Raw genomic sequence first — 19906 nt, 5'->3', positions numbered from 1 at the left:
TAAGCATTTAGATAATTTCCAATATTTATAATTATTAGAAATAATGTCACAAATAACTTTGTGCATATGTTGTTTCATATTTGTGGAGATATACCTTTAGGTAAATTCCAGTACATCTCACATTCTCTCTTGAACCCATTACAATCAGGCTTTTGCCCTTATTGACTTTTGTCAAGGTCAGTGATGACCAACATGTTGCTAAATCCAATTGTCAATTATCCTCATCTTATTTGGACCTTCAGCAGCACTGACACAGCTAATTATTAGTTATTCCTACCTTCTTAAATTGTTTCTATAACTTAGTTTCCAAGATACCACTCTCTCTTTCTGCCCTGACAGTCACAGTCTTGTTTGCTGGTTTTGCCTTACTTCTCTGACCTCTAAATATTATAATGTTCTTGAAATCAATTTTCAATCTTCTTCTTTTCCCTTCTCACTCCCTAGGAGACCTTATCTAATATCATGGCTTTACCTATGCTGGTAAATGCAAAATCAGCCTAGAGTTCTCCGAATTCCAATTCATCTTCCCATTTCTTATTTGCTATCTGATTTGGTGTAAAAGATATCTCAAACTTGACACGCCTAAAACCAAACCCTTATTTTCTCTCCAAGTCAGCTCCTTCCACAGTCTTTCCATTTCTGTAAAGGGCAATGCCATCCATCCAGATGCTCAGGTCAAAAATCTTGGGATAATCCTTGACGTCTCTCTTTCACTTACACCTTACATACAAATTCATCAGCAAATCTTGGCTGCTCTCATTCTCTCTCTCTCTCTCTCTCTCTCTCTCTCTCTCTATATATATATATATATATATATATATACACACACACACACACACACACACACACATTCTTTCACACCATCTCTACCACTACTATCATCCAATCAACCTCCTTTTTGTCTAGATGAATTCAATAATTTCCCTGCTTTCCCACTTCCACCCCAAGGCTATTCTTAATATAACAGTGAGAGGGACCTTTTAAAATGGAAATTAGTTCACTCTACTCTTCTCCTAAATACTTCCCAATGGCTTCCCTTTTCACTCAAAATGAAAACCAAAGTCTTTACAACCATCCAGTCCCTACACAATCCGGGTTCCTGTCTCCTCTCAGACCTCATCTGCAACTGTTCTCCCCATCTCTCACTCGCCATTCCTTAAACATGTTAAGCATACGACCCGTTCTGGATTTCTGCACCCTACTGTTTCCTCTGCTAGAATGCTCTTTCCCAGATATCCACATGCTTTCTTCCTTACTTCCTTGGGGGCTTCATTTACAGTCGGGAAAACTGTACAGAAGAGAGAAGGACATATCCGGATCTAACAGCTTTCATTCAATTCTCCTTATTTTAGTACCACCCTTTCATCTGCAATGTCCAGAGCTTTGAGAAATCTGAAACATAGGTTGGGTTGGTTCTCAGTTTTCTTGATTACTGTTTCAGAATTAGGTTATTTCAGGTCTGCTAGTTGCCACTCAGCCATCTGCTTTCAAACTTCTAAAAATGTATGACTGTTTTCTCCTCTCTTATCTGCCCCATCCTGTGGGCTTACAAGTTAAAAGAAACAAACATTAAAAACCTCTTTAACTATGCTTTCAGTCGAGGTTTGAAAGTGTGATATGTATGTCATTCTGCCATCTTAATGTGGACATTTCAATCCATTTCATTTAAACAATCACAGACCATAAGGCACTTATAAAAGGGTAAAACCTTTTATAAAAATAAACAAGAAAGCACTATAAACTTTAAGAAGATTTTTAAAAATCACCAGTGTCAAAACAGTTTTGAGGTTTGTTCTAGTCTTATTTTTCATATACATATACTATATTCTTTATCATGCACTCGGTAGTTCATGAAAACAACAGAATGCTATTGATGAATCAGTTTGTACTATCTGTGATAAGTCCAAGTTATTTGGTGATACAGGAGACCTCCCCATATTTTTGGAGAAGTAGAATCCTGACATCATTAAAAAAAATAATAATAATGAAATTCCATTTATTACAAACAACATTCCGGGAAACCCCTTTAAAATCTGAAGTGCTCGGGGAGCTATAATATAGCTATAGAAAAATAAATTAAGCAGTGGTCTTTCCCACTCACCTAGGCTTAAGGTCTAATTTACTCTAAGAGAAAGAGCCAATTTCAAAGCATATCTTTCCATACCACCAGATAAAGCAAATGGAACGTATATATTAACCAAACCAACAACAATAAATAATTATCATAAACATATTCTTATCATTGCTGTTATAGCAATCTCCTACAAATTTGGCAACGAGAAACAAAACTTACCTGTCTAAGAATATATCCGGGAGTGGTGGATAGGTCTGCATGTCAGGCACTCGCTCGTGGACTATAACCATAATGAAAGATGTAAACCCAAAGACTATAAAAACATACACACAACTCAGTATGGTCTTCCAGTACTCTGGGTCCAACCTTCGAATAGAATGTTTGTTTTTCCCATTCATGTACTGGTACTGATCAGAATTCAAATCAGCGATGGGTCCATCACAGTCATGTGAAGGCTCCCCATTACAGAGCCACTCTGCGCTCTGAAGAGCACTGATGAAAGGGGTCATGGAACTCAGGGGACTATCACTGTTGTAGCCCATCTCTTCTAAAACATCAATGTGTATTTTCTGCAGTTTTCGGACCGAGAGCATTAACCTTTTAATGTCCCCTAAGACTTTGATTTCCAGAGGAGGAGACCGGAGATCATATTCAGTCAGCGTTAGCAATGTGATTCCATCAAGTCGATGCTTATTGCACAAAATGTCCACATATTCAAAGAAGCCTTCATCCTTCAGCCAAACAGCTACATGCTTCGTAGTCCAGCGGCGAATGCAGAGTTGATTAGGACCGGCCATTTCGTCTTCCACTGCCTGTTAAGGGAAAACAGGAAAACAAAACAAAAACTTCAGTGTGTCCTAACAACTCCTTTGAAGATCAGATACATCAACATACCAGAAACAGCAATTTGCTGATGCTGCCCTATTGGCTTCTACACAAGAATGAAAGAAACAAAAATTATTCAATAATGGGTGGTTTTCAATAGATTAACATTCTAATAATTTTATGCATATAACCCAAATAGCAGAAAGGCAAATGACCATTTTTACAAAACGTTATTTTACAAATGGCTTTTCCACACCACAGCAGCCATTAACTTAGTTAGATAAAGCCTACTGTTGAGAACAAGGGAGAAAAATCTCATTTTAATACTTTTCATAAAATGAGATATATAAAACGATTTGTTACATGTAAAAAATAAATTTTGGAAATCTTCGTGTTCATGGAGTATCTCCTCCTCCTCCAAAAAGGAAAAAAAAAAAAAACCACAAAGACAGATAGATAACAAATTTGAGGAAACCCCTTAGATTAAGTATATTTCTATGCACTATACAAATAACACTTTCGATAACAGATATAAAACCTTTAAGCTAGATATAAATATCTATAAATATCTTAATAGCTCAATTCTTTCTATACTTGGAATATTCCATTATAGAACTGAAAAAGGAATTTCCTTCTTAAACTATCATTGAGATTTTAGTGATAAAAAATTTAAAACAAAACTGTCATTTCAATGTACCATAAATTTGAGGACCCAAACTTTATATTGTAATTATAAAAGGCTAATAATGTACTGTTTCAAAAAGTACTAATAATTTTTACTACTTTGATCCCTCACAGCACTGTGTATGTTCTTTTTCCATTTTAAAACTTTCAGTAACTTGGGTCAATATCAGCTTTATAAACTTTCAGGAGACAAAGGCCTACATAGAAAAAACCTGTTTCCCTGGATAGATACCTAGGAGTGGAATTGCTGAGGGAGGTTATCACTTTGTGAGGGTATAAATGAAAAATGTCTATTACAGTGTTTCGTACACATGAAACTACAAAAAAAAAGTGGAGAAAAAAAAAAGGAAAAACCTACTTCCCTCTAGTACTTTCTCAATTACTAAAGCCTGTGGGTTTTCTGACACTTTCCAGCTCTCTCAAGACCGTGTTTCTTTCCTTCTGAGATGATTTAAAAATATATATATGTTAGGCAAACTTTAAAGCTTTTTAAAAATAAAGAATATAACAAACACCCATGTGCTCACTACCCACCTTGAAAAAAAAAAATCTAACAGTTCTGATACAATATTCTGTTTCTTAATCTAAATATTAATTGTACCGGTATGTTCATTTTGTGAAAATTCATCAAGCTATTCATGAAGTGTGCTCAAAACATATGGTGAATGTTTAAATTAAAAAAAATTATTACAGTAAAAGACACACTGAATTGATTCAAAACATTTAACTTTCATGGTCATTTTGACGTTGGCGAAGAGCTCGAAGTTACATGGCACCAGATCCAGGGAATAAGATGAGGACACAGCATAATGTTTCTGACAGAAATTGCTGCACCAGAAGTGATGTGTGACACAGAGCCTTTCAATTGTGATCAAAAAATATGGTGAATGCTGCTGCCAAGTGCCATCCAACGGAAAGGCAGGGATCTTCAATACGGGAAGCGGTGCATCGAACCTTAGTAACTGTGTGATAAGTTTCAACTTATTCGGTGCAGTCAGTTGGGTGTGAACTACAGTTGAGAGGTGTGTTTTAAAGTGTGCCATAAATCATCCTCCATCATGACAACACTTCATGTCACACATTGCTTCCGGTACGGCAATTTCTGTCAAATAAAAACATTACGGTGTGTTCTCATCCATTTATTCACCGGATCTGGCACCATGCGACTTCTGGCTCTTCCCCAAAGTCAAAATGATTCAGGACATAGAGGCAGCCACAACAGCACAATTAAACACAAAAGAGGACTTCCAGAACTGCTTCAGAAAGTGGCAAGAATGATGGGTAAGTGTGTTCGAAGTGAGGAGTATTTTGAGGGAGGTTAATGGTGATGGGTCTTTTACTGTAATAAATGTTTTTATTTAAACATTCACAGTATTGTTTGATCACACCTTGTACTTATGATCTACACTTTTCTCTACATATGTTAAACTTTATTTTAAAAGTGTGATTTCAAAAGCAAAACATCAATACAGTGAATGTCCTTCTCTGATAGCATCCCCTGCGTCTCCTCCCAGATGTAGTAATTCCTGATTTTAGTGTTTACCTTTCCCTTATAGTATGTACTTTGCCTATGAAAAACCTTCTATGCTTCCTTAGGCCGAGGAAAGTAAAAAGCTGCTACTGCTCTGCATTCTTCCCCTGTCCCCACAAACTCTTGCCGTGAAGATTTATAATCACTTGAAAAACGCACATGCTTAACTACATGAGTACCACTTACACCATTAAAAACATTCAGCAAATAAGAAATACGCTCATAAAATATTTATTTCTTAATTACTAAAAAGCAATCCTAGTTTTTGGAAGCCTTAAATCATATTTTGTTTCCAAACAGTTTTTAATATTATAAATACAAAATAGCTTTCAGTCTTAGAAAATTAACAGCACATCCTTCTGTAAGTTATCTGTATGTTTTAAAAGGCTAATTCTTATATACTGTGGAGCCACAAAAACTTACTCAGGTCTTCTTTTTAGCTACAGCATATCATCACCATCCCAAATGCCAAAAAATTACGATTTATTCACTTTAACACATGCAATTTATACACACTGATATATATTACTGATTACATAAATATATATAAAATTCCGTTAAAATATGATTTTGCTATGTTTTAGTTCATATACATAGCCAAATGGTTTCATCCTATCTACCACATACATATCTTTCCCCCAAGGTATACTCTGAATAAATTACTTCACCCTTGAATAGCCAACAAGCACATGCTACAAACTCTGCAGTAGTTATGATGTAGCACATCCGAGAAGCTCATCTCATACAAAACATATCCTCTGTCACTTTATTTCTATTTTGCTACTTTTCTCCTTCCTTCAACAGCTTACCACCAGTGGGTTCCAAGTCACGCCCATCCTTATAGCATTATTCTTCAGTACAGTTTCATATTGCGAACTGCTCAAAATGATCTTCTCTTTTTTTTGGTCTTATAGCACCAGTTCTTTACACCCTCAACCAGGCTAACAAACAGGCTTTGATGGTGGTGTTTTAGCTGCTAGAAATTATGAGTTATCATACAAGGAAGCCTCCTCCAAGTCTGTGAGCCTGCTGTGGCAATGCCCTAAAAACATGACGCATTCCACTGCTGTGCTTCATCAGGTCAGGGCATGTCCTCTAATTGTATGCTCCACACATGGTTAGGTGCCCATAATTAGCTAACGCTGGGAAAACCTGCATTAAGGAGGTATATTAAAAGATGATAGAAGGCTTTAGGGCCAATTTACTATTTATGTTATGCCATAGGAACTACAGTGAACAGGAGATTTTGAACAAAGAATATGACAGATATAGGTTTCATACAAATCTACAAAATGAAGAAATTAGGTGAATAAATGTTTAAGAACACTTTCAGCTTTAACCAATAATTAATATGAATCAATTATCAGTTAAAGGGATTTCTGCTTCTGACCAAGATGTAATAAGAGGGACCAGATTTACCCTCCCATCTCAAACAACCCAAAAACAGACAAAATACTTGTATATGGGGAGAAAAAAGAGTTTCAAGACACTGGGCATCAGACAATAAAGAAGATCCCTGAGACACAGGAAATAAGGTGAGCCCTACTGCCCCAGCTTACTGCTTTGAATGTTTCTTGGCCCTCAGTGGCACAGGATGGAAACTGGATGAGGACTGGCAGATTTGCTAAGCTGAGGAGACAGAGCTGAGAGTCTGAGGAGATCAAGGTGGCTAGTGTTCATGGGATAGAATCCTGGAGAGCAGAAAAATGTATAGGTAGCAAACTTGTCATGGACTAAATGTTTGTGTCCCCACCAGAAATTCGTATGTTGAAATCCTAACCTCCAGTGGGATGGTATTAGGAGGTGACTAAGTCATGAAGGCAGAACCCTCATGAATGGAATTAGTGCCCTTATAAGAGATAACCCAGAGAGTTCTCTCACCCCTTCTGCCCTGTGAAGACATAGTTAGAAGATGGCCATTTATGAACCAGGAAGTGGGCCTTCACTAGACATCGAATCTGCTGGCACTTTGATCTTGGACTTCTCAGCCTCCAGAACTGTGAGAAATAAATGCGTATTGTTTAAATGTGGTATTTTTGTTATAGTAGCCCAAATGGACTAAGATGGAACTCCAGAGATCTGCCTCCAGACGGTCTCCTTTGAATATGCAGCTCAATGCTGATTAGTGCACATATGTCAGGAAACCAAATAAGACTAAAAAAGAACCACCCAGAAAGATTAGAGAGAATAGTGCCCAGTATTCACACAAGGCCCATAAAAGTGCCTACCCCAAACAGCCAGACTGAAAAAAAACAACAACAAAAAACTCATGATTCACGGGGCATTGAGCAGAGTACACAGGAAGATCTTGCCATAGTAGTACGGCAACATTAACCCTCAAGCAGTAATTCTCAATGGGGGGAGGGGAAGGAATTTGCTCCCCCTCAAATATTTGGCAATTTCTGGAGACATTTTTGGTTGCCATAACTGGGGAGTCATCTAAAGAGTACAGAGGCTGGGAATGAAGTTAAACATTCTACAATGTACAGGGCAGCCCCTGACAACAAAGAATTATCTGACCCAAAATGTCATAGTGCTGATACTGAGAAACACTGTACTAGACTAACCATGTCTCTCCTTCGGCCCAGCAAATCTTAAAAGCAAGACCCAAAAGGACCAAATTGTCTGTAAGTAATTTAAACTACATCCCACAACAAAGCTCAAGAATATTAGTAGGAATACAAAAGTATTCAGCACCTAACAGGTAGTTTATAATGTCTGGCATCTAATCAGATAACCAGGCATGCAAAGAAGTATGAAATTTCACCTATATTGAGTACAAAATCAACCAGTTGAAATAGACCCAGAACTGACACAGATAACAGAATTAGCAGACAAGGAAATTAACACAATTATGAAAAGCATATTACATATGTTCAAAAAGTTAAATAGAGGCATGGACATATAAAAAAAGATCTAACTGAAGATTCTACAGACTCAATTACAATATATGTAATGAAAAACACACTGGATGGGATCTATACCTGATTAGACATTGTGGAAGATGAGAATAATGAGCTCGAAGACACAACAACAGAAACTGTTCAAAATGAAACACAGAAGAGAATTTTAAAATATGAAGATATTAGCCTTTAAAAGGAACCTTGAAGACATTGAGCTAAGTGAAATACGCCAGACACAAAAGGACAAATGTTGTATGATTCAGTTAGATGAGGTACCCAGAGTAGTCCAATTCATAGATACAGGAAGTAGAATGGTGATTTCCAGGGACTGGGGTAAGAAACAATGGGAGTTCTTGTTTAATAGGTATGGAGTTTCCATTTGGGATGATGAAAAAGTTCTAAAACTGGATAGCGGTGATAGTTGCACAACAATGTGAATGTACTTAATGCCACTGAATTGCACACTTAAAAATGGTTAAAATGATAAGTTTGTTTTGTATATTTTGTCATAACAAAAAAAAAATGAAAAGAACATCAGTGAGAAGTGGGATGACTTCAAACAGCCTAAAAGAGGTATAATTGGAGTCCCCAAAGGATGAGGGAGAGGACAAGAAAGAAAAAAACTGAAGTAACATGACCAAAAATTTTTCCAAATTTGGTGAAAACCATAAACACACATATCCAAAAAGCTTAACAAACTCCAAACATAAGAAACACAAAGAAAACTACACCAAACCATATCATAATCAAATCACTCAAAACCAGTGACAATGAGAAAAACCTTAAAAGCAAAAAGAGAAAATATACACATTATGTACATAGAAACAAAAGATAAGAATGGTAGCAGATTTCTCACTGGGAACAATGCAATCTAGAAGACAGTGAAACAACCTCTTTAAAGTAATGAAAGAAAAAAAAAGTCATAGTTGCATTCATATGGTTGCATTTTCTATGCCTGGTGAATTACCTTTTAATAACAAAGGTAAAATAAATAATCTTTTAGACACATAAGAACTGAACAATTTCATCACCAGCAGACTGCACTACCAGAAATGTTAAAAGGAAATCCTTAAGGAAGAAAGAAAATGCAACCATATGAAAATGTGAATCTACCCAAAGCACTGAAGAACACTAGAAATTGTAGCTATATGAGTAAATACATAAGTAAAATATATGTCAATAATAGCATAAAACTTGGGAGAAATGGACTCTTTCAAAAAAGGAAGGAATATTTCTGAAGTCAATCCATGAAGCCAGTATTATCCTGATACCAAAACCAGACAAAGACATTATAAGAAAATAAAACTGTAGCCTGCTAGTCAAGAAGACAGATGCAAAAATTTTAAACAAATCAAATGAAATCCAACAATATTTTAAAAGGATAATACATCAAAACCAAGGCGTGTCTATCCCAGGAATGCAAAGTTGGTTTAACACTTAAATAATTCACCATAGTAACAAGTTAAAACTGGGAAACATGATCATCTCAAAACACACAAAAAAGTACTCAAGAAAACCCAATATTCATTCCTGATAAAAAATTCTCAGCAAACTAGAAATAGAGAGAAACTTCATCAACTCCATAAAGGGCATCTTTGAAAAACCTATAGCTAACATCATACTTAATGATGAAAGACTGAATGCTTTCCCCCTAAAATCAGGGACAAGGTAAGACTGCCCATTGTTACCATTTCTAGAAAACATTGGACATTCTGGCCAGTAGAATAAGGGAAGAAGAAATAAAAGGCATATAGATTAGAAAGGAAGAAGTAAAACTGTGTTTGCAGATAATATGATCACTGATATAGAATATTCAAAAGAATCTACGCAAAAAAAAAAAAAAAAAGCCCACTAGAAATAACAGTTTAGAAAGATTGATGGATATAAGATCAACATATAAAACTCAATCTTCTTTTTTCAGTTTTAGGTGTACACCACAGTCATTCAACATGTATATACCTAAAGAAGTGATCACCATGAAAAGTCCAGCAACCATCTGACACTGTACCACACTATCACAATATTATTGACTGTATTTCTTATGCTGTACATTACATCCCCAAGACTTTATACCTGGAAATTTGAATCTCTTATTCCCCTTCACCTGCCCCCCTTTTCTAATTTTTCATGACAGCTGACATTCAATATTATTTTATATTAATTTCAGCTGTACAGCATAGCACTTAGAAATATAATTTAAGAAGTGACCCCCCTGAATAATCTAGTACCCACCTGGCACTGTATATACTTGTTACCATATTACTGACTATATTCCCTATGCTTTACTTGACATCCCCATGACTATTTTGTAACTATCAATTTGTACTTAACACGTTGCGCTCGGCGGGGTTTAAATCCCTCATACCCCTCTGTTCCAGCAGGTTTTTAAAAGAAACTACTTTAAAATGCACTCTTCTCTTTAAAGTGTAAATGCTTCTATGTCATGTATTATTTTTCTATGGAATTTTTTAGGATTTACTCACCTATGATGTTAGTAATCCCTCCTGGTGTGATACTGCAGAAAGCAGCTTCCTTTGTGCAGTGGGACATGGCAAAAATTGCATATGTACCAAGTTTCACTTCTCACTTTTTTTGATGTGCACACTTTACACACCCGTGTGTGATATTTTTTCTTTCCTCTTCCCACTATGGGCTCCAGATGATGAGTTGCCAAATCTCCCGAGAGCCTGGCCGGATTGTCTTCCTTGGGGGCCCGCTGCGTAGGCACTTTCACAGCTGGTTCCCTGTCGCCACTCGTCTCACCTCCCTGTCTTGGCCTCTCACTGCTCTCTGCCCAATCTTTTGAAATTCTCGTTATCTGTCCTTAACGCATGGCTCAAAAAAAACGAAGATTCTTGTGATCCGTACGCAATATGTTAATTCCTTCACCTTTTTCACCCTGCCCCCAACTGCCTTCCCATGTATCACCCCGATAAATCTAATACCCATCTGACACCATATATAATTACAATATTATTGACTATATTCCTTATGCTATACTCTACACATCCCCATGACTACTGTGTATCAACCAATTTGTACTTCTAAATCCCTTCCCCTTCTGCATTCACCCACCAACCCCCACCCCTCCTATGCGGCAACCATCAAAATGTTCTCTGTATCTATAATTTGTTTTATTTTGTTCTTTAGATTTCACTTATAAGCGAAATCATGACATTTGTCCTTCTCTGTCTGACTCACTACACTCAGCACAATCCCTTCCATTCATGCCCTAGATGGCAAGAACCTAATCCCTTCCATGGCTGAGCAACATTCCATTGTTTATATGTACCACCTACTCTTTATCCATTCATCCATCGACGGACACCCAAACTGCTGCAATGAACATACGGATGCACACGTCCCCGTGGGGTTTCTTTGGATAAATACCCAGAAGTGGGTTTATTGGGTCCTTCTTTATCTCTGTTTATAGCCTTTGTTTTAAAGTCTATTTTGTCTGGTGTAAGTATTGCTACCCCAGTTTTTCTGTTGTTGGAATTTTCATGAAATATCTTTCTCGATCCCTGTACATGTACTTTCAGTCTGTGTGTGTCTTTTGATCTGAAGTCTGTCTCTTGTAGGCAGCAAACGTAAGGGCCGTTTTCTTGTCCATTCAGCAATCCTATTTTTTCATTGGAGCATTTAATCCACTTACATTGAAAGCAATTGTTGGTAGATATGTAGTTATTGCCATTTTATTATTCATTTTTTGACTTGTTTTGCCCCCTGTCTTAAAGAAGTCACTAACATTTCTTGTAATACTGGTTTGGTGATGATGAACTCCTTGAGCTTTTTCTTGTCTTGGAAGCCCTTTATCTGTCTTTAGATTCTAAACGATAGCTTTGCTGGGTAATCTTGACTGTAGATCCTTGATTTTCATCACTGAATATTTACTGCCAATCCCTTCTGGCTTGCAAAGTTTCTGTTGAGAAATCAGCTGACAAGTCTTTTAAGAGCTCCCTTGTAGGTAACTAACTGCTTTTCTCTTGCTGCTTTTAAGATTCTTTTAATTTTAATCTTTGGCATTTTAATTATGATGTGTCTTGGTGTGGGCCTCTTTAGGTTGATCCTGTTTGGGACTCTGCACTTCCTGGGCTTGTATGTCTATTTCCTTCACCAGGTTAGGGAAGTTTTCCGCACTTTTCTTTTAATAGTTTTTTAGTTCCTTGCTCTCTCTCTTCTTCTTCTGGTACTCCTGTGATGCACATTTTGGTACGTTTAATGTCCCATATGTCCCAAAAACTATCCTCCTTTTTTTGGATTCTTTCTTCTTTTTGCTGTTCTGTTTGGGTGTTTTCTGCTACTTTATCTTCTAAATTGTTGATTCAGTCCTCTGCTTCATCTAATCTACTGTTGATTCCCTCTAATGTATTCACTTATTGTATTCTTTATTTCTGACTTGTTCTTTTTTTGTTTTCTGTCTCCATTTTTATGTTTCCTATTTCTTTTTTGAAGTTCTCCCTGAGATCATTGAGCATCCTTATAACCAGTGTTTTGCACTGTGCATCTGGTAGATTGCTTGTCTCCATTTTGTTTATTCTTTTTCTGGAACTTTGTTCTGTTATTTTATTTGGGACCTAGCACAAGCCACAAAGCCATATGCTGACGGCCACCGCCCACACTGTGCTTGGAGGTGCCTTGAAAGGCCAAGCCACAGACAGAGGTCAACTGTCGCTAGTGCCATCTTAGGGCTGCTCAGCCAGAGGTATGGGACACACCGAAGCCAGATGCTGCTTGTTTGGGTTTTGTGAACCTTTGAGAGATTTTAGAAAACTCTGCAATATGAGCCAAGGCAGGTTGCTTGCATAGAAAAGCCACTGGAAGTGACTTGGGTGGGCCCACAAGTTGAGTGGGGCGGGGGCCTCAGAATCTCCAGGGTGGGGTGAATGAACAGTGTTAGCCATGTTGGTGGAGACTCAGATATAGCAGCCACCTGCATCTGCCAGTGGAACAGAGAATCCAGAAATGGACCTGCATATATATGGATATCTCATTTTCTACAAATGTGCAAAGGCAATTCAGTTGACAAAATACTGGAACAAATATCCATATATAAAAAGCATCAATCCATCCTTTTACCACACATAAAAATTAACCCAAAATAGATCACAGACCTAATGTAAAACCTGAAAATAGAACACTTCTGGAAGAAAATATAGGAGACAATCTTTCTGACCTTAGGTTAGGTAAAGATTTCTTACATAACACCGAAAGCAAAATCCATTAAAAAACAAATTGATAGACTGGGCTTCACTTGTCTATATAGGGGACTGAAGGACTTTTATGGTTTTTAGTCTGCAAATTTCTGCATTGTTTATGTCTTTCAATGTATTTCTATAATAAAAAAAGGAAAATACATAGAAGCAATACATATTCATTGAAGAACATTTAAAATATAATTTTAAAATTACCCCCAGAGAACTATTGCTTGTAATTTGTTATTATCTCACACAAAGAATTCTCTGTAAAGAGAAATCATACCATAAATAATTCCTTTAACTTAACATTACTGTATGAGTCCTGTCTAATGTTATTAAATTATCCTTTGAAAAGGACATTCCATTGTATGGCTCTACAATAATAAAATTTGTCCATCTCCCCACTGTTGGCAATTGTTCACAATTTTATTACTATTACAATTCAGTGTTTTGGACTGTACATCTGGTAGATTGCTTGTCTCCATTTTGTTTCTTCTTTTTCTGGAGCTTTGCTCTGTTCTTTTATTTGGGACCTGGCATAAGCCACAAAGCCATATGCTGATGGCCACCGCCCACACTGTGCTTGGAGGTGCCTTGAGAGGCCAAGTGCCTTAGGTTAGATTTCTAGAAGTGAAAAACTGTAACAAAGAATCTGAGGTGTTCTTTAGACAACTAACTCCCGGGTACGTCATTAAAGTTTGATCCACATTAAAAAGCACTGCATGCAAAGCTTGGTACTTGTTCAAAATGTTAATTGATAGGTATAACATTTCAATTTGAGATAAAAATTGTAAAAGTTTATTCTGAAATATGAGCAATTAAGAAATTACTTAATTATCAAAGGTCAATACTGTATTACCAAGGCACTGAGAGAACAGTGCACTCATGCAGAATCTTACTATTAATAGGCATTAGTCAAACAGTTCCAAGTAATAAATAACAGATAAACAAAACAGCTGATTGTTCTGTACAAAGTAGAACAAAAGATACCTTATCTTTTGGGTGGACCATGGTTAGAAATTTTTGAAAACGGTTCAAAAATATGCAATTTTTAGCACATTGACTCTTTTATATATTAGTGAATTTCTCTTCTTTCCAAATTTAGTTCATACTAGAGATTTCAGCAGCCTGAGAGCAAGAGCTCAGTTGATTTCCTTGATGTTCTTATCTCCATACTTAATAAACTGAAAAAACTTATAATAAACATAAGAACTTTAAATCTGGTATTCCTAAACATTAGTATTGCTATTCTTTAATCAATGAACCTTTCGTGTATCCCATTCGAGTGACCTGAATCGCTTCACTGTAATATAAATAACTCAGTTGTGCTCTACCTCATTAAAACTGCAAAGATTGTATGTTAGGTTTAACAAACTGAGCACAATCAGCCAAGAACTGCAAAAGGAGATGATTACAAACAAACTGTTCCCTTATTCTGCCCTGTTGAAACTATTTGTTTGTCCCACCCTACCTCTGTGACCGACCAGCTGCAGGACAACTGGCCACTACTGGACATGATGACTCGATTAAAAGGAACATCACCTGTGACTGTTATAAATCACCACTGACTCAGAGTCTGTGACAAACATGATGAAATGGCACTCAGCATCCTTTCTAATCTCCCTCTAATTGTTTTCTGCTACTACAGATGTTGAAAGCTAAAAATTACTCCCCAGGGTCACTTGCAAAGTAGGGTTCTAAATGTGAGTGAGGTTCAGCCAACTAGATTTTCTGACATGAGATGACGAAAGCAGAAAGTGAAGTTGGGCCATTTTACTGAACCTTCGACTATCCACAAGAACGACTGTGAAAATGCTGGTTGGTTGGGTGTGTGTGCATGTAATTCTCCAATTTTAAGTCACTAACTTTCTAAGTGTCAAGAAACAGTTGCAGTTGTGGAGAAGTAGTACTGGCTTCCTAATACCTGTATCACAGACATGATGGTATGTTCTTTGTGTGTGCTTGTGTGTCTCTGTGTTCAATTATACATAACAAAATTTACTATTTTAACCATTTTTAAGTGTACAGTTCAGTGACATTAAATACATTCACACTGTTTGCAACCATCACCACCATCCACTACCAGAACTTTTTCATCATCTCAAATGGAAACTCCATATTCATTAAACAGTAATTCCCCATTGCTCCCTCCCTCCAGCCCCTGGAAACCACTATTCTACTTTGTCTTTATGAATTTGATTATTCAATACCTCATGTAAGTACAATCACACGGTATTTGTCCTGTGTGTCTGGCATATTTCCCTTAGCATAATGTCTTCAAGGTTTATCCATGTTATATAACATGTGTCACAATTTTCTCTTTTTTAAGGCTGAATAATATTACATTGTGTGTGTGTGTATAATATTTTGTTTACCTATTCATTCAACGGGCATTTGGGTTGTTTCCACCTTTTGGCTATTGTGAATAATGCTGCTATAAACGTGGGTGTACAAATATCTGCTCTCATGTCCTGATTTCACTACTTTTGGGTGTAAGTGGAATTGCTGGGTCAGGTGATAATTCTGTTTAATTTTTTCAGAAATCGTCATACCATTTTTCAAAGCAGCTGCACCATTTTACATTCCCATCAGCAATGCACAAGTGTTCTAATTTTTCCACATCCTTGCCCTGTTATTTCATTTGTTCTTGTTGTGTTTTAATAATAGTCATCCTAATTGGTGTGAAGTGGTATTTCATTGTGGTTTTGATTTGATTTCCATAATTATTAGTGACGTCGCACATCTTTTCATGGGCTTATCGGACATTGGTCTATCTTGTTTAAAGGACTATCTATTCAAGTCGTTTGCCCAGTTTTGAATTGGGTTATTGGTTTTGTGTTGTTGAGAGGATGTGTTCTCAAACGAATAGTTTCATGCTGGCCTTCTAATACCCTACCTAATGCCTTTGCTGACTGTGACAAAGGTGGTACTCCTGTCACCAGTTCAGCTCTTGTTCTACAAGTCATTCCTGGCAGCCCAGCCCAGAGCCTACAGTAGTCTGTCTCTTGTAACTGAGCCCTGACTAGATATATCAGCATAGGCCCTTCAAGCTGTCATCTTTCAAAGTCAGTGCAGTACCCAAAGTAAACGCTTCAGGCTCTCCCATAAATCCACGTTCTGGTTCAATTCTAGGTGAGGCAAAGTAACTTCATGTTGCTTCCATTAATTTCCTGGAAAATGAATTAAGCATATTATGATTTTTATCCTCTGTTCTAATAAACAGATATGCTCTTGCTTTATCTTTGGAATGAATGACATGTTTTATTTCAATAAGCCGTACAACTATCTTTTTCTCAACCAAGCATATTGTTAGTGGAAAAAGACTTGAATAGTAAAACGTCCCATTAATAATTTAAACAAAACAAAAGCTCTGATCTGGCTATTTCACCTATTAAGTAGGCTGCTCGACAGTATCAAGTATAAGAAAGAAGACAAATACCACACTACAAATAAAAGAAATGGCGGGGGGGGAGGGAAAATAAGACTGTATCTTTTTTTTTTTTTAAAGTATCTAGCACCAAGGGCAGCAAGAGAGCTTAGGGGGTTTTTGTTAGGCTATTTTTGTTTTATTTTTAGAGAAGAACGTAGGGATTACTAAGAAGATTACGAAGGTCTATATGATTAGCACATAATAGGTCCTCAATAAGCATTATTAAATGAATGTGCAAGAATGAAGTAGCAACCAAAATAATTTAATAATTCAGTTCCCTAATGCCCTTCCAAACAGGATCATTAAAAACAAAACAAAACAAAATCCCTGCCTTTAGACTTGTTATTTCATTTTTAGAAGTATACTCTTAAAAAGATTTTATTATAAGTTTCCCTTTATTTATGCATATTTCTTATTACAAAATTTTATTACAAACTCTTGAGGGCTTCAGACAGTATTATATCAACAAATTCACAATGTCTAATTGCCAAGAGCTAACCCCTGATCACTAATTTGGTAAGTGCTTCAGAAATCAGGACCTGGTATTCAGGTCCAAAGGTTCAAAACTTGACTTTGTCAGTACACCAGGGTTGATCAAACCAAGAGAGACAAAGGGCAAACTCACAAGGAACCGATGGATAAACTAGAATGCCAATACTGGAAAGAATGCTCCAAACACCTTGTCTCAGGCACACCCCTTTACAGTTGTGAAGTATCTAGGATGCTGATATAATAATCAGAACGCTACTTCTAGAGTAAATAATCAGAGCAAAGAAAAGCAGAGGATCTTAAGCAAAATTTAATCCAGACTCTTACGAGACCTAATGTAACGTCTGTGACGCACAGAGAGTACCTGTCTAGAAAAGGTTGTTCACATCTTCTCCTCCTCTGCCTTCTCCACCCAACATTTGCTTTCCACACATACCCACATTGCCGAACTATTTAATATGCAGACATTATGATATTCACCATAAATTAACTTCAGCATGCACCTTCCAATAATAATTTCCTGTATCAGTATAATACTTATTACCACACCCAAGAAAATTAGCCACAATATCACTGTAATTGTCCCAAAAGTGTATTTTATATCTGTTTTTCCCCCCTCAATCAGGATTCAATTTAGGTTCACCCATTGCATTTGGTCATCACTTCTCTTTAGTCTCTTTTAGTCTAGAATAGTGCCCCATCTTTGGGAGGAAGGAGGAAGAAGAGCTGAGTTCACAACAGTTCTTCTGTAGGTTGACCTACATTCTGAATCTGCCTAGTTGGATACTAATTTTCTCCACTCTTAACCACTATACTATGACATCTGGTTAAGACCACAGCTAAAATTAAAACAGATCTCCAATAGTAAGGATTCATGCAAATATTCCAATGACACTGGGGGTGTTTCTTAAAACATTAATGGTGTTATTTAAAACTTTACTACTCTATATCTAAGGCTGTATAAATAAACCATTTTCTATTATCCCTAAGACCTTCCTTTTACTATATAGATGACAAATTCAAATCTGAAGATGTCAATGAGTAGATAATCATTTTAACTTTAAAGAAGTTCAAGAGAATAAAACAAGTATCTTCAGAATAAGAAAAGCATACTAGAAACAAAATTCAGATGATATTTAAGTGATTTGCAACACAGAAAAGGATTACAGAGGAAAGTGGGGCTTTTTTATTACAAAAGTGTCAACTGTTGCTAAAAGACCCTTTTGCAGATAGAAGTAATACATTGTCCTCAATGTGTGTCTGGAAATCTGTGCTAACTATTTAGGTGCCAAAACCAAGTAAACGCACATGTCAATAATGCAATACAAACAGCTAGATAAAAACCAAATCTTCCCTCCTCCGGCTTGCAGCTCTTCACTTCCCTCACACTTTGTAACCACCACAGGTCCCCAGCAGTATCCCTGTACACACTCAACATCAAGTCCTCTGCTTCCCCCAACTCAACCACAAACCCATCTGGGAGATAATCCTTTGCTTTTCTTTATACTTTTACTACCTAAGCATGTATCCATAATATAAGTTTTGCCTGTTTTTGTATTTTATATGAATGGAAACATACTGTATGTATTCTTGAAGTCTTATACAAAAGTAGATTTCAGAATTCACCTGTTATTTAAAAAAAAAAAGTCTGAACCAGATCAATCTTGGAAAAAAATCTGAGGACTGTTAAATTGATAAAAACAGACTTAAGGTTAAAACTGATGTTAGGAAATGTAAAATAGTCACTTTGGTTTTGTTCATGAAGATAAAATAAGGGTGTTATCAGGTAGGAAGAATTAACTGCACTAAATAGGAAAGTATATTCAACCAGAATTAACAAGTTTGTCATATCCTTCAAAGGAAGAGGACAAGAGTACATATTGTTCCTTGGTGTGAACTAGTTAATCCTGTCTGAACTAAAAAGCTCCAGAAAGACTTGTTCAACTTTTGTATGAGAAGCATAACAAGGTGACAAGGATTATCAGCGATCCAATCAATACCTCCTGCTGTAGCAATACAGGGGACAGAACGCACAAGTATAAGATACCTGATGGTTGCGGGGTGCTGCTCCTTAAAAAGAATATATACCCTAACTCACACACTCCTTAAATTCTGAACTGTGTTTAGAACATTTTCAGGAAGTAACGACAGGTAATAATTAGATGAGCTAATACATAAGGCATAATACATAATACATAAGGCAGTTACAAAGTGCCAGGAACTGTTCTAAGTGTTTTACTTATATGCTCAAATTACCCTTACAACAACCATATAAAGTAGGTACTATTATCTTCCTCACTTTACAGGTGAGATAACCGAATACATGAGTTAAGCAACTTGCCCAAGATGAACTTGTAGTAGCAATTAGTACAGACAAGTTTTCAACCTAGGCAATCTCATTTCAAAGTCCATGTTCTTACTCACTACACTACAACACCTCATGAGCTGAGGGCTCTTGTACTTCTAAAGGGGATGATTTTCATAAATATTAAATATTTTCTAGTATTCAGCAAAGAAATTTATCAAAGGTCTTCAATTACATTAGATAAAAATTACATCAATGAGACTTGCCTATTAATGAAGGCTTTTTGAATCACAAGTTTGCACTGTTCAGTCTTAAACATTTACTGAGTGCTATACAGATGTCAGATACTAAGGCATTCCCCAGTGACACAGTTCTAAGATGCCCTCATTTGTTACATTTACTCACCTATTAAATATTCATTGTGCACATAATATGTGAAGGATATTTACTTAGATGAATCTGAAACA

At 36.5% G+C, this 19906-nt stretch overlaps 1 protein-coding gene across 4 annotated transcripts in view; it reads right to left on the bottom strand.

Moving 5' to 3' along the window:
• SAMD8 (sterile alpha motif domain containing 8) overlaps window positions 1–19906 on the bottom strand; it is a 50594-nt gene that overhangs the window by 19639 nt on the left and 11049 nt on the right. For all 4 annotated transcript variants that reach the window (XM_019745967.2, XM_019745968.2, XM_074339638.1 and 1 more), the window contains exon 2: window positions 2294–2886. In XM_019745967.2, coding sequence (XP_019601526.1) covers window positions 2294–2886 — 593 coding nt within the window. The remainder of the gene's footprint in view (window positions 1–2293; window positions 2887–19906) is intronic.

The sequence above is a fragment of the Rhinolophus sinicus genome, linkage group LG07 (genome assembly GCF_036562045.2).
Source record: "Rhinolophus sinicus isolate RSC01 linkage group LG07, ASM3656204v1, whole genome shotgun sequence".
Lineage (NCBI taxonomy): Eukaryota > Metazoa > Chordata > Mammalia > Chiroptera > Rhinolophidae > Rhinolophus > Rhinolophus sinicus.
This window is presented reverse-complemented; position numbering and strand designations above follow the sequence as displayed.